The 15093-nt window shown below is 43.8% G+C and overlaps 2 protein-coding genes across 2 annotated transcripts; both read left to right on the top strand.

The window, feature by feature from the left end:
* The first annotated feature begins 2195 nt into the window (after positions 1–2195).
* smpd5 (sphingomyelin phosphodiesterase 5) lies at positions 2196–7219 on the top strand. The gene is made up of 8 exons (XM_056286760.1): positions 2196–2357; positions 3146–4375; positions 4539–4614; positions 4813–4953; positions 5062–5151; positions 5926–5989; positions 6377–6536; positions 6826–7219. Exons 2-8 carry the CDS (start codon positions 3251–3253, stop codon positions 6931–6933), a joined length of 1764 nt encoding a protein of 587 aa, XP_056142735.1. The 5' UTR covers positions 2196–2357; positions 3146–3250; the 3' UTR covers positions 6934–7219.
* A 378-nt stretch (positions 7220–7597) lies between these two features.
* Positions 7598–12526, top strand: malsu1 (mitochondrial assembly of ribosomal large subunit 1). The gene is made up of 4 exons (XM_056286606.1): positions 7598–7970; positions 9582–9757; positions 9854–9935; positions 10746–12526. The coding sequence occupies exons 1-4, from the start codon at positions 7655–7657 to the stop codon at positions 10898–10900; spliced, it is 729 nt and encodes a 242-aa protein (XP_056142581.1). The 5' UTR covers positions 7598–7654; the 3' UTR covers positions 10901–12526.
* Positions 12527–15093: the final 2567 nt, after the last annotated feature.

The following is a 15093-nucleotide window of genomic DNA, read 5'->3' as shown; positions in this document are numbered from 1 at the left end:
TCCATATTCAGTATCCTTCTCCCAGTATACCCAGCATCTCTCCTCCACACATGTCCAAACCAACTCAAGCTTGTCTCTCTTGCTTTGTCTCCAAACCATCCAGCCTGAGCTGTCCCTCTAATATACTCGTTCCTAATCCTGTCCTTCTTCATCACTCCCAATGAAAATCTCAGCATCTTCAACTCTGCCTCCTCCAGCTCCACCTCCTGTCTTTTCATCAGTGCCACTGTCTCCAAACCATATAACATAGCTGGTCTCACCACCATCTTGTAAACCTTCCCTTTAACTCTTGCTGGTACCCTTTGGTGGTAAATCGCTCCTGACACTCTTCTCCACCCACTCCACCCTGCCTGCACTCTCTTCTTCACCTCTCTCCTGCACTCCCCGTTACTTTGGACAGCTGACCCCAAGTATTTAAACTCATATACCTTTGTCACCTCTACTCTTTGTATCCTCACTGTCCTCCCTCTCATTCACACATGTGTATTCTGTCTTGCTCCTACTGACGTTCATTCCTCTTCTCTCCAGTGCATACCTCCACCTCTCCAGGCTCTCCTCCACCTGCTCCCTACTCTCGCTACAGATCACAATGTCATCCGCAAACATCATAGTCCATGGAGACTCCTGCCTGATCTCATCTGTCAACCTGTCCATCACCATTGCAAACAAGAAAGGGCTCAGAGCCGATCCTTGATGTAATCCCACCTCCACCTTGAACCCATCTGTCACTCCATCCACACACCTCACCACCGTCACACTGCCCTCATGCATATCCTGCACCACTCCTACATACTTCTCTGCCACTCCTGACTTCCTCATACAATACCACACCTCCTCTCTCGGCACCCTGTCATAAGCTTTCTCTAAATCTACAAAGACACAATGTAACTCCTTCTGGCCTCCTCTATACTTCTCCATCAACATTCTCAAAGCAAACATCACATCTGTGGTGCTCATTTGTGGCATGAAACCATACTGCTGCTCGCTGATCATCATCTCTCCTCTTAACCTAGCTTCTATTACTCTTTCCCAAATCTTCATACTGTGGCTGATCAACTTTATACCTCTGTAGCCGCTACAGTTCTGCATACCACCCTTGTTCTTGAAAATCGGTACCAGTGTGCTTCTTCTCCACTCCTCAGGCATCCTCTCACTTTCCAGGATTGTGTTAAACAATCTGGTTAAAAAACCCACTGCCACCTCTCCTAAACACCTCCATGCCTCCACAGGTTACTACTGAACGCTAATAAATACTAAACATGGGGGGGAAATGTGCTGTACAAATAAATGTTTGCCAATCTATATTAGCACTGACAGTAGCTGTAAAGGACTGACTTTCTTTCGAAATGTTAATAAGTGAGGCAACCATTTGCAATCAGCATCAACCGTTATCCGAGGCGCTGCGGTGAAACAGTACTGTCGCGTGCAACCGCTTCGTTCTGTGATTGGCCCGAGCACTCGGAGACGTTGATTGGTCAGTTCTTCACTGTTGGTGTGGGGGGAATCGTGGTAGCGATACGAGCGCTGACCGGCCACAGCATTCAAATCCTGGTAGATCTGTGGTAGGGGACGGAAACGTAATTGGCTGTCACTACCAAGAACGACCTGGCTTTCCAGGTAGCAGAACGCGCCAGAAACCCTCGCAGAAACAGGGAGCACATGCAAACCCTGCACAGAGAGGACCTGGGAAATCCGGGGGGTTCGAACCCAGGACCTTCTCGCTGCGGGGCATCAGTGCACTGGGCCACCATGCTGTCTCAGTATTAATAGCACTGTAGTAGTAACAGTGTTGTATATAACAATATACCAAATATATAAAATGTAGTTTTGTGTAAATTGTGGAAACACAACATCCATTGCACGTTTGTTCTTCCTGGGGGAGAGATCCCTCCTCTGTGAGGGTCTAAGGACAGACAGGATGTTGTGTTGCTGTAAAGCCCCCTGAGGCAAATTTGTAATTTATTTGCATTGGGCTGCACAAATAAAATGGACTTGACCTGACATAAACAACGCATATCAGTTACTATAAAGGAAAAGTAAAGTCTGTAAATAGTAAAAGGGTGGGGAAAAAAGAACAGGGGCGATTATCAGCGGGACCTCCCGGGATGACGTCATCCAAGTGGGCGTGTCTCGGTGCTCCAAACAAAACCGTCAACCTCATCCGTGGGCAAGGTAACTGGTCCTCACAGCTGGGTGAACGTATGTATAGTTGTGAGTGAATTTAAGAAAAAAATAAAATAAAAAACAGAAGTTTCCAATAAAACAGTTAGTTTCAAAAACGATCCGTTTGTCCGCGTGACTGTTGATTTCTCTGGAGTCGATCAGGCTGAGGAATGCCCCCACTCTTCGCGCAAGAGGTAAGCGCTTTTGGCTAATCAGGTTAGCCTAGCTTTGACTTGGCTTAACCGCGCAGGTGCAGCGCTAATGACTTGTCGGCGAGGCGCTACCGGGTTTCGTTTAAACGTGAACTTCTTTGTCTGTAGTCGTTGTAGGGGGGCTGGTTTAAAACCTTGCGTCCGAATTTCCCATGCAAACAGACATACACTATCATACGACTCGCGCCCAGCCTCCCACTAATCTGCCTGCACCGGCTAGGGTGCAGTGCACGCTCATCTCTGCATGCAAACCATTAATGAATCATTAATGTCGTTATCAGTGCTGTGGACACGTGGCGGCTGGTGTGTAGACATAACATGTTGTGTAGACCTTGTTTGCTGTAGGCGTCTGATAGAGGACTCCGCCTGAAAGTGTCCCCTCGTTGATGGTGTACACTAACGTAGTCGTATCTCGGTAATGCATGCACTCAGAGGTGTGGTTTTAAGGCAGCCTTTGTATGCTGTTGCACAACCACGAGCGAAAAACAAACTGTGCAGATAGCTGCAGTTGGATTATCTGCGGTTTGGGCACAACCCACGCCGTGGGGTCATGCCCTGCTTTCCAAAGTCGCTGCAATGTAATGCACCAAGCATGCACTAAGCAAATGTAATCTGCCTTCACATTTACACTCCATTTACTTGATGTGATTTACACGTTTGAGATTTTCTTTTGAATCGAGTGAAGTAGGTTACCCCTGTCAGTTGTAATTGTTTCTGTGGATTTCATATCGCTCGTAATATATCTTCTTGATTTCTTTCTCTTATCTTAGATCCCAGTGGGGCCTAAAGGGGAAAAGCTGTCTATGAGAATGAGGTTGGAACTGCCCGTCTTGGTATCATTAGTCCTCACCTGTGTTTAGAGAAGGTGTGGAGGCATGGCTCTGCGGGTGTCCCCATTCCCTAACGGTTTTGTTGCAGGTGTCCACGCAGTTGGTTGGGCTCTCATTCTGCCATGTTTCTGGTTCCTGGACCGCCTCATTGCCGTGTGCATGTCCACTACTCAAGAGCGAACCCAACGACTGGAGCAATGCCACCTCCACCCTCTCAAGGTGTTCTTTGGCTCTGTTGTCTTTTTTCTCCTTTTTCTCATCTCAGCTCCCTTTGCCTTTCTGGGCTTTCTGCTCTGGGCACCACTCCAAGCCTGTCGCAGACCCTTCGCTTACCACAGAAAGGCATCGTCCTCACTGGAGAAAGAGACGAACCAAGGCTTTGAGTTGAGCGGAAAGGCATCTTTTGGCTTTGCAACGGCAAACCTGTGTCTGTTGCCAGACAGCCTGGCTCGCTTCAACAACCTCGGGCACACCCAGCAGCGGGCGACTGCCATTGGCCAACACATTGTGCAAGGTGTTAGCCGGCCACATATCCGCGTCTTTGTTGACTCTCCCAGCAGCTGTGGCACTCTAAGTCCATCCAGCAGCCTTCTCCCCACAGCCAACCCCTCTGTGTATGGGGCTACTGAAAGCCAGGCCCACCCACCTGTGATTGAAAGCTTGGATGGGAACTCTGTTGAAGAAGAGGTCACAGTCCCCAGTTGTGGCCATGTGCCTGACACATCCTGCAATGATTCAGAAGATTCTTCTGCCTCTGAAACACCGACTCCCCTCATCAACACCAACCACACCTCAAACCAGCAGGAGCGGGCAGTTCATAAGGGTACTCCCCGGGCTCTACACTCCCGAGGTATGGGCCAGGGGGACGACGTACCCTGGGAAGTATCCTCGTTGTTCCCAGCCAATGTGGATATCCTATGCCTAGCGGAAGTGTTCGATAAAAGGGCAGCGAAGAAGCTTAAAGATGCCCTCCGACCCCTCTTTGGTCACATCCTGTATGATGTAGGCATCTACGCCTGCCACCCGCCCGGCTGCTGTTCCTCCTTCAAGTTCTTCAACAGTGGCCTGTTCTTGGCCAGCCGCTTCCCAGTGCTGGAGGCCAAGTACCACTGTTTCCCCAATGGCCGTGGAGAGGATGCACTGGCTGCTAAGGGCCTGCTTTCTGTCAAGGTATCAGTTGTTTACATAATGATTCATATATTAATATTATCTGTTTTTAATATTGGCCTTGCTGTAATGCTTACTGATCATTAACTCCTTTGTAATACAGCTACTAGTGTTATGGGATTTTATGAAGATGTTATAATGGGTTGGTTACTGGTGATTATTGCAGGTGCTGATTGGACAGGACCAGAAACGGAAGGAAGTGGTTGGCTTTTTTAACTGCACACATCTTCATGCACCAGAGGGCAAGGCACTTTTTACTGAACAGCTACAGAATAATTCATCAGCAATGTAATTTAGGCATCTTCCCAATAAATGTCACAGAAAAAATGTTGATCTTTAAGTCCTATATGTGCTGTCTCAATGTAGGAATTATTTTGTAAGTTAAACTTTAGTCGGGTTATTATGTGTATCATACGGAGATATCTGGGCTGTGTGCACAGGTGAGGGGGAAATCCGCTGTGAGCAGCTCAACATGATAACACAGTGGATCGGCGAGTTTCAAGCCGTCAGCAAACGGCCTGAAGAAGTGGTTGTTTTCGATGTGCTCTGCGGAGATTTCAACTTCGACAACTGTTCACCTGGTATGTGTGTGTGTCATGGGTCATTTAAATTTAAAACGGATTGCAGATTATAGAGACCGTTGTTTCCCAAAGATTTCATAAAATCATGCATTTTACCTGTTTGCCCAGATGACGGTATGGAACAGAAGCACGCTCTATTTGAGCTCTACAGTGACCCGTGCAGAGCAGGGCCTGGTAAAGAGAAGTCATGGGCAATTGGTGAGTAAACTTTTATCTTCATATATGAAAAGATAAAGTCCATCTCATTTTTAAAACACTTAAACTCTTTTTGGATAACTGCTCTATACATAAGGTTATTATTATTATTTTATTATTATTATTATCCCCCCTCCATCCATTATCCAAACCACTTATCCTGCTCTCAAGGTCGCAGGGATGCTAGAGCCTATCCCAGCAGTCATTGGGCAGCAGGCAGGGAGACACCCTGGACAGGCCGCCAGGCCATCACAGGGCGATCTCAAGATTTGAAATAAGAAATTTTCCCCAAACAGGAAAATAAATCTAAAAAAAAAAAAGCAACTCCAGATAATCTTTCATTTTTGGATTAAATGTCTTGAAACATTATTATTTCTATTATTATTATTATTGTTATTATTATTATATTAGTAGAGATGGTAGTAGTAGTGGTGTTATTGGTCTTATTGTTAGTGTAATTGTTATTACTACTGTAGTTGTTATACTTGCATCTACTACTACTACTTTCAGCTGCTCCCATTAGGGGTCGCCACAGCGGGTCATCCTTTTCCATCTCTTCCAAACCTGCTGCACATCCTTCCCAGCTCAGTTCCTCTGTCTAGCCAATCGGTACAAGTCCTTTTCTCCTTCCTTAGTGTGGAACCTCTCATACAACTCACCATATGCCTTTGCCTTTGCCTTTGCCACCTCTCTCTTCACTGTTATAAGTTGTTATACTTGCATGATGGACAAAAATGATTTTAAACCATTTTGCATGGCCACCATTTGGGTCTATAGGTACTCTGCTAGAGCAGCCCACTTTGTATGAGGAACACGTGAGGACTCCAGAAAATCTACAAAGGTACCCTCAAGTTCACTTTTCGTAGCCATCTGACCACTGACATCAGAGCTGCATGCTCACCATCTATTGTGAAATTCTCAGATCGCAATATACTCCTGTTAATCTCTCGCTTACCAAATGTGATATTATCCAGAGTGAATATTGAAAAGAGGAGAGCCATTATTCCTGGTCTTTTTTCTTATTTGTGAATATAGATTTGGTCTTGCATTGTGTACAGAAGATACCTATTATTCCCCAGATGTCTTTACCTTCCTTGTCCACTTCCTATTCTGGTTTATGTCATGTCAGCATTTGTTGTGTGTGTACTCGGCTTGGCTTAGAAATGGATTCTGATGCACTAAAGATGATTTGAGGGCCCATCCCATTCCCATCCCTTTTTGCATATAGAACTTTGGAGCAAGAGGAGCTGAGGAAGCAGTTTATCTCCCCTCCTGTACCTGCGGTTGGCTGTCCCCTGGCTTACCCCGACCTTGGCCATCCCTGGGTTGGACGTCGGATCGACTACGTCCTGTATCGCGAGAGTTCCATTGCAGAGCACTGCCGAACAGTATGTTTTCCACATGTGTCTCCCTTCTCTCCTCTCCCCCATCGTCATCCTCTCTCTTGTTCTTTCTTCCTCTTATCCCGTTCCTCATCCTCAACTTCTACCTCTTTGAAATAAGTTGGTGTTCTTTGGAATACAGTAAATAATAGAAATGTGTAGTAAATTGTTTTCATGATGTAGCAAGAAAGACTGATAATAGTGTTCCAGAGGGAGTTATAAAACTCAGCTTATGTCCTATTGAAGAAACGCAGTGTATTATTAAAAGCAACACACTGTCCTTGTCTTTCTGCAGGAAATTGAAGAATTTACCTATGTAACCCAGCTGGCTGGCCTTACTGACCATATTCCCGTGGGCTTGAGACTGAATGTAATTATGGACTCTGAGTGTGCTGGTGAATGAGGACCAAAATGGGCAGAAAGTGGAAAAAATATATATATGTAAAATGCCCGTGTCTGTATGAGAACAATGATGTACAGTTGACCTGTGTTTTCTTATACGACAAACTGTTGATCATTGAAATTGCCTCAGGTGGGATAATTGAACATCCCAGAGTGTTTGTCTGTTAACTGAAATAATACTGTAAAAAAAAAGCTTCATCTGCCAGTGTTTTATACATGCAGGCCTTATCAGGCCAGGGGAATTGATATCTTGTACTGTTTATTTCTCATGGAGATTTTTTTTCTTCTCATGGACCATATTTTTTACATAGAATCATAATTTTATAGATTATCTCTGAAATCAGTCCTATGGAAATAAATGAGTATATTTTACAAAATGTTTCCTGCTACTACTTTATCCCAGGAATCGCAACGTGAGACTCATATTGTCTCCTGAGCACTCAGAGTTTTCAATGTAATGAAGACCGTTCACATAAACCAATCAAAATTGCATATGAAAGAAACTTAATTTGTCAAATTTGAGCTGGACGAATATTGCAGGTCTTTAAGGTCGACGTCCCGGTAGGGGCAGTATAGTCTTTAATGAACTGTTAGCGCTACCAACGAAGAAGACATAAGAACCAATCAGCATCCGAGCGTCGATATCGCTTCCTGTTTCTAGCCCTTGACAAAACAAACTCGTGGACGGCGATGACAGACGGGGAGCGCCAGAAGCAACAGACATGGGTACCCTGAGGTGCTGTAAGCAACTATCAGCAGCACTCACAAAGACCGTCTTGCAGGAAAATGCGGGATTTGCTAGAACAGCCCGTTGGATTCCCAGAGCTCGACATAACGCGCAACACCGCAGTCGGAGTTTCGCAGCAAGTTTCGCGTCGTGCCGGGCTTGGCGTCACCGCTCTGCCCGGCACTTCGGCGCAAGAAGATGCTATTCCGAGCTGTCTGACTGCCGCGACTCACCGAGGAGCACCGACGAGCTTCCAGAGGGAATTATAGACGAGACGGAGACCGACAGCAGCGAAACAAGCCAAAGTCAAAGTAAGTATCGTTTTCCTTAACATGGCGGACATTTACAGCTTTAGCTTAAAGCAGTGTTTCTCAACCCAGTCCTCAAGGACCCCCTGTCCTGCAGCTTGTCATTGTAACCCTGCATAGGTAGCCCCGCGTGTACTTACTCGACCAATCATCTCGCAGCACTTAATTATGCAAGGTGTGCAACGTCTGACAAAATTCATTGCTGATTGGTTGAATAACTACAAACAGGTACCTATTCAGGGTTGCAAAGAAAATATGCAGGATAGGGGGTCCTTGAGGACTGGGTTGAGCCTTAAATACTTCACATGTTTCGTCGTATATGATGGTTTTGGTCCATATAAAGTCGCTTTCTTGCACCGCTTAACCTAAAGCAGCCTAACAAGTTACGTTGCGATTTACTGCCAATAAACAGAACCTGGCTATTGTTGACACGGTATAACACCCCCATAACCGTAACACTTTCTTAATGGTGTACACTCAGGTGCCAGGCAAAACAGTCCAGCAGATTTGGCTGGGGACCAGCAGCTTCCCCCCCATCCCATATTACAATGATATTTTAGTGGCGATTTGATGCACACTGCAGTTTTTGAAAATAATATCACGTAGCATTAGATAAATATTGTGATTTAACATTACCGTCTCTATTCACTAGTCATAATGTTTACTAGTCATGCTATATTTACTAGTCTTGATGATGACATTCCTGGCCCTGTGATGGCCTGGCGGTCTGTCCAGGGTGTCTTCCTGCCTGCCACCCAATGACTGCTGGGATAGGCTCCAGCATTCCCGCGACCCTGAGAGCAGGATAGGCGGTCTGGATAATGGATGGCTCTCTTTTAAGGCGCCATCTTCTCTATTCTCCAGTAAAATGTGAAAACTGCAGTTCATTCAACAATAGATGGGATCTGATGTTAAATCCATTGCGTTGATATCTGCAGGGGTGGGGGGTGCACACAAAAACCCAGTTCAGCAAACCAAGAGAGAAGAACCTAATTCAACCAACTTCACACACTTGTCTCTGCGTTCAAGAAGAGAACCATCATAAACCTCCATAAACTTGGTTTCAAATGGCTTAGTTGGCCACCAAACTACAAGAACCACTAAAAGGGCCAATGTGAGTATGTGTGTCCTCACTCTTGATATTAACAACAGTAAGCTAATGGGATGCACACTGCTGGCTTGAAACAGCCCGCTCAGCAGATCAGAAACCAAATGCCTACCAGCAACCCTTGGCTACCAAACTGCAATAACCAATGGGAGTATTTCACTGGTTATCAAGTGTGCACCTTCCATCCCAGGTGTTCTGTTGAATTGGGTCCATGACACCTCCAAAGGCTCAACAGTGATTTCTGGCACCCCAGAACCACCTTCCATACCCACATCCATCACCATCCACCTACCACTAACCTGCAAGAATGACGTCTAAGCATTCTAGCTGCAAACCCTCTAACCCGTTTCAACTACTCTAGTGTGACTTTGCCAAAAACAACCCCTTGGTGAAATGTTATCATATTGAAATCGCCACGACCTAGTATCGTGATGTTGCACTGAATCGATTTTTACCCCCATCCTATCCTACTAATAAGTATTATTGCCCCCTCCTTACTTCTCTAGAATCCCTGGAGGGTTTCACTCTCGACGTGCTGGTGTCTCTACTACGTCAAGAAAATGCAGTGGACATCTGTGTTATCAAGGTCTCAGAGCAGCTGAAATACGCCAATTACTTTATCGTTGTCAGTGGCGTTTCACCCAGACACCTTCGTGCAATGGCGTTTTATGCCGTCAAAGTGGTAACTCTTAATTTCATTACCTTAATTTCTTTCAAAGTTTGTACGTGGACTTCATTCTGTTTATTTCAGAATCAAATGCAAGATTGTATTTTTCAGTACAAATATCTGAAGACGAATGAGGACGTACATATCAAGATGGAGGGGGAAGCTACCGAAGATTGGATGTGCATTGACTTTGGTATGTGAGATCTAAAATTTTGTAAGGTAGCTCATCCTCTTATTCCTAAGCATTGGTCACTAGCCCCCTTCTTTATCTCACCAAACTACAGTCCTGGGTTTTCACTCAGATTGTCCTCAGTGTGAAAGCATTTATGACTCAGTATCTCAGGAAATCGGTCCTGGGTACAGCACGGTGTTCTTCCTGTGCACTGGTGCAACATTTTCCTGGTATTATGTCAGTTTGACAGGATCCCACAGAATCACAGTGTTAGCTTTTTTTGACATGTTGTGTTTGACACATTTGCTAAACATGTGGCCAGTGAAAAGCGTACTTGAATTCTGGATATGCATGTGCAGGTGTGACAACTTTGCATTTTACCGGCCCAGTATTCCTTATTCCTCCATCCATTATCTGAGCCGCTTATCCTGCTCTCAGGGTCGCGGGGATGCTGGAGCATACACACACATTCCTGTTCAAAATTTGGAATGCACTGTAGCTGCAGTGTGGAGCAGCTGATGTAATCACAACTGCATGTTGTGCAAAATAAAGGAAATACATAAAAAGATAGCACCACATTGGAATCATCTATTTAAAACATAAATTTAACAGTGAGATGATGTGAGGTAGGGATAATACAGGACGGGGACTGATGTAACTAAAATGTGGAATTTGCTGGGTTTATGTGAGAAGGGGGGCTTTCCAGGGATAAGCTTGAATCGATTTGCTGGTTTGAAAAGGGGTTCTAGCATCAATCCCGGGATTTGAAACCCAGGAAATTACCGGGACTTTCGTATGAAAAAACGGTTCTTTCTCCTTCACTTTTCTCAGGAAAGATGGTGGTTCACTTCATGCTACCAGAGACCAGAGAGAAGTACGAACTGGAGAAACTGTGGACCCTTCGCTCTTACGATGAGCAGTTGAAGAGTATCCCACCTGAGGTTTTACCGGAAGACTTCTTTTATGGTTTGGAAGTCACTAAATGATGACAAAGGGCAAATTGTATTGCAAAGACTAAAACACCCGTCGGCGATGGGGTGCATCCTTTTCCCAAAGTCGTGACATTGTCGGCCATGAGATGAACGTTTGGATTGAAAATAAAAGCTGTTAGAGATGTATGAGACTAATTTAGATTTGATAAGTATTACATGTAAATGCGTTAACTGTCCACTGTGACCGGGACTGTTTTTGTCAATACGTGACAGCATGCTGAATATGGGGAAGTGAATAACCTAGTTGGATTTTTATTGTATAATTGATTAAGTTTAATAAATCTAGCATGCATAGAGTGAATTAGATTGCTTATTTCTAACATGCAAGTCATCTCATCGGCATTATCTTCTGACATTGCAACTCCTTTCTTTTCATCATACTTAGCCAGTAGGTGGCATCAGATGTTATCAGGTAAATAATAATTTGTTGCCCAGGGACTGCTGGGATAGGCTCCAGCATCCCCGTGACCCTGAGTTTGGATAATGGATGAATGAATCATTTGTTGCATTTTTCAAATATTGCTGAGGAATATCTAATCCACTGAAAACATTTTTTGTTTGTTTGTTTTTTTTGGAAAAATAATGTTCCATAGCTTTGCGTTCAAGCTTAAATGCCTCATTGTCCTCAAACAAAATCTGTGATGGAAGTAAGATGACAGGATTATTTCTGGATTTCTCTAAAACAGCCATGTGAATAGCCTGAGGTTTGTGTTGGGTACTGGCAAGCAATGATGGATTGAGAGTCCATCCATCCATCCATACATCCATACATCCATCCATTATCTGAACTGCTTATCCTGCTCTCAGGGTTGTGGGGATCCTGGAGCCTATCCCAGCAGTCACTGGCCGGCAGGTGGGGGGACACCCTGGATAGGCCGCCAGGCCATCACGGGGCCCACACACATACACATTCACATCTAGGGACAATTTAGTGCAATAAAGTAATTTTAAATAAAATAATTGAAATAGCAACATAAAAATAAAAATAAAATTAAACAATAATAAATAAATAATAACAATAAAAAGAATTCAGATTTTTAATAAAATAATTTTCCAAATATAATATAAATCCAAATATATATTTGGATTGAGAGTATTGGGAGAAAATTAAATTACCTGAAGAACATTAATCCGAAATACTTAATTTTCCTTCAGGAGGGGTCGGTAGTGTTGGACACACTGAGGATGACCTCAGCTTGGCACACAGGAAGTTTCACCTTTTGTTAATAACGTCAGACCTTGTAGTCTTAATCCAGAAACTGTCATTTCACCGCCAGACAACTGAATGAATGAACCACTAACAGACAGAAGCCTTAAATTACAAGCCGGGTTCCCACACATTGTAGAAAATCTTAAAATGTATAAACTAGTTTTCCAATCATGGAAAACACACCTGGAAAGTGATCAAATTTATCCCATTTTTCCTGGAAATATTATTAATGTCGTGAAAAATTGTAAAGTTAACTTACAAAATTGTGTGTAAGTTTGGGCAATAGGTTCAGCAAACAGCTAAGACACCCAGTCCATTTTCGAGACTGTTGAGCTCTCCACGGATGGTTAATGCGAGGGTCTAAGGACATGATATTGTGTTACTGTACTGGGCTATACAAATAAAATTGACTTGACTTGACTTAATAGTAAAGAATATGACTTTCTTTCAGCAGCGCCTGGCACGGCTGTCCAAGCAAAAGTCCTGCAACGTGACTTCTTAAAGAGAGTGGTCTTCAGGAGCTAATTCTTTGCCAGCGTTGGGGGACTTTGGAAAGAATTACAGAATAAACTGGCGAAACTGTCACACATTTCTCCAAGGGAGTTGAATCAAGTGCAACTGGACTTGGTATATATCCGTGAAGACGTTTCGCCTCTCATCCAAGAGGCTTCCTCATGAGAGGCGAAACGTCTTCACGGATATATACCAAGTCCAGTTGCACTTGATTCAACTCCTTTGGAGAACCATGACCTTGGATGAATGAGAACATTCACAGACATGTCACACATTTCCAAAGATTTTAAGTGGACGTTACTGCAGATTTGTATGAGTCCTTTCTGAGGAGAACAGTTTCCAGTGGTGGTGCACCGACGCACTGCTGACAAGGTAAAACGGAGACTCAATTTACTCCACTCCATTAGACAGACTTTGGTGTCTCCCCAGAGAAACCTGAGAGAAGATTCTTCCCTAGAGTGTGATTATGGAGGCATATCAAAACAAGTCATTTCAGTTTATGCTTTTCACCATATCAAACAAGATGAGCTGCTGTTGCTGCAAATGCGTCATCTGACCGACGTACCTGCTGGCCAGACTGGAGGAGGTATCCATAGAGCAGGCGCGCAGGAAGATGTTTTAACCGGGATTTCACTCCTACCTAAAACGACCATGGGCGGTCAAAATGGCCGCCGGTTTTTAAACTATATTCTGTCAAGATAAATATCCAATTGAGATATTAATGCATTGCATATGTTGGTATGTCTGTTAGGAAACGACTGACACCAAAATTAACATTTTAACTGTAATGTCCATGCTTTGTAACATGTTTTAGTAATGTTCCTGGTGTTAGTTTTAATGTTTATTCTGGTCACAAGGGGGCGCTCTAGGTTAAAGTGTCGTATACGTGAGACGTTCTTGGTTCACGTTGAGCCCGGAAGTAGCGGAGTGAGCGAGGCGTGTTAGTATGCCGTGGCTAGCAGATACGCTGGTAGCGGATGTACCGTTGTCGTTATGCAAATGTTTCACTAAAGAGTCCAAAACGCAGCGTCATGGTATCTGAGTTATTATTTCAAAACTTTACACTAACAACTATAATACCCTTTTTAAACAATTTAAACATCAGAGAGACGTGGTCGAACTTGAATAGCAAAATTGAAAAAGGGGAAATATTACCGGAAAAACAAAAGGGAAAACACATATTGCTAATCTAACAAACGTAATGTAAACTACTAATAAGACCCGTTAGCCCCTAGCTAACGGGTCTGACCCTTTAGCCGAGCGGTTAGTGACGTCGCCTTGTGGTGCAGTACACCTCGTATCGAATCCCGCACCGGGCAAGAAAATAACCGGTTACAGTAACAAAGCCGATAAAACGTGAAATTTACAACAAGAACTGAAAATAAATATTGAAACTCCCAAAAAAGGACCGGAACTTAAAAACTACTAGAATGACCGTGGGCGGTCACTTTGACCGCCGCGGTTTTTAAACTTTATATTCTGTCAAGATAAATACCCAACTGAGATATTACTGCATTAAATATGTTAGTATGTCTGTAAGAAACTAACCGACAGATCTGCTTAGATATCCTCTAGTTCTTCATTCCCCTCTATCGCCTACATTTCTGTATGAGCTAGTTACATAGCCATCCCTTATCTTACATGTCCGTACACTTCCTGTGCCAGTGCCATAGAGGACAGTAAACGCACACAAACTCATGACCCTCCATTTTTTATTTTTTGTATTGTGTCCTTTATTAGACAGGGCAGCGGGAACAGACAATACATTCAGCAAAAAATCCTGATTAGTTTCAAACCAAGGATGCTGTGAGTCAGGCCTGGGTCTATATGGTTGTTGCATAACAATCCCATCTAGTTTTAGTCAGTATCAGTATTCTGGATGAAAGCTTAATGCGTAAAATATAACATGTCAATACAGTGGTCCACTGTATTGCATGTCGGCGTGTGTCTCTCGGTCATGCTTGGTGTCTTTAACAGGGGACCAAACGAGCAGATTGAGACTTTTGTGGATGTTGAGCTTAAAGTGCCCATGCACCTTCTGAATTGAAGGGCAAGAACAGTTATTTTACATTCAGCTGCTTCAACCATCCAGGCCGCATCACAAAAACAAAAGGAACAGAATAATAAGAATGAGTATGTGAGATGAAGCCACTTTGCCATCGTCCACACACCATAGGAAGTTTGTCTTTATGCATCAATTTTCTAAATTGCACTTGTAGGCAAGCCATTTGCAGACTCTCAAACCACAGTCATAAGGGTGCAAGACAGGATGCCAGTTAATATGGATTATATTCAGTTGCACCCTTCTGTGTTGCAAATTGAACCAAACAATATGCTTCTGGAATGGATGCAAAATGACTGCAGAGGGACGACTGACAGAGACTGAAAGCCGATGTTAAGTTCTGTGTTTCAGTTCATGAGTAGTTACTGTGACTAATGACCCTGTAATTTGCACAATCAATTT

The sequence above is a fragment of the Lampris incognitus genome, chromosome 9 (genome assembly GCF_029633865.1).
Source record: "Lampris incognitus isolate fLamInc1 chromosome 9, fLamInc1.hap2, whole genome shotgun sequence".
Lineage (NCBI taxonomy): Eukaryota > Metazoa > Chordata > Actinopteri > Lampriformes > Lampridae > Lampris > Lampris incognitus.
Note: the sequence above shows the minus strand (reverse complement) of the source record. Positions and strands in the feature narration are given on the sequence as shown.

Coding starts and splice junctions, on each gene's coding strand:
- smpd5 (XM_056286760.1), top strand. CDS start 3,251: ATGGCTCTGCGGGTGTCCCCATTCCCTAACGGTTTTGTTGCAGGTGTC. Junction 4,615..4,812: donor ACATCTTCATGCACCAGAGG/GCAAGGCACTTT, acceptor CTGTGTGCACAG/GTGAGGGGGAAATCCGCTGT. Junction 5,990..6,376: donor ACTCCAGAAAATCTACAAAG/GTACCCTCAAGT, acceptor TTTTGCATATAG/AACTTTGGAGCAAGAGGAGC.
- malsu1 (XM_056286606.1), top strand. CDS start 7,655: ATGGGTACCCTGAGGTGCTGTAAGCAACTATCAGCAGCACTCACAAAG. Junction 7,971..9,581: donor CGAAACAAGCCAAAGTCAAA/GTAAGTATCGTT, acceptor TTACTTCTCTAG/AATCCCTGGAGGGTTTCACT. Junction 9,758..9,853: donor CGTTTTATGCCGTCAAAGTG/GTAACTCTTAAT, acceptor TGTATTTTTCAG/TACAAATATCTGAAGACGAA.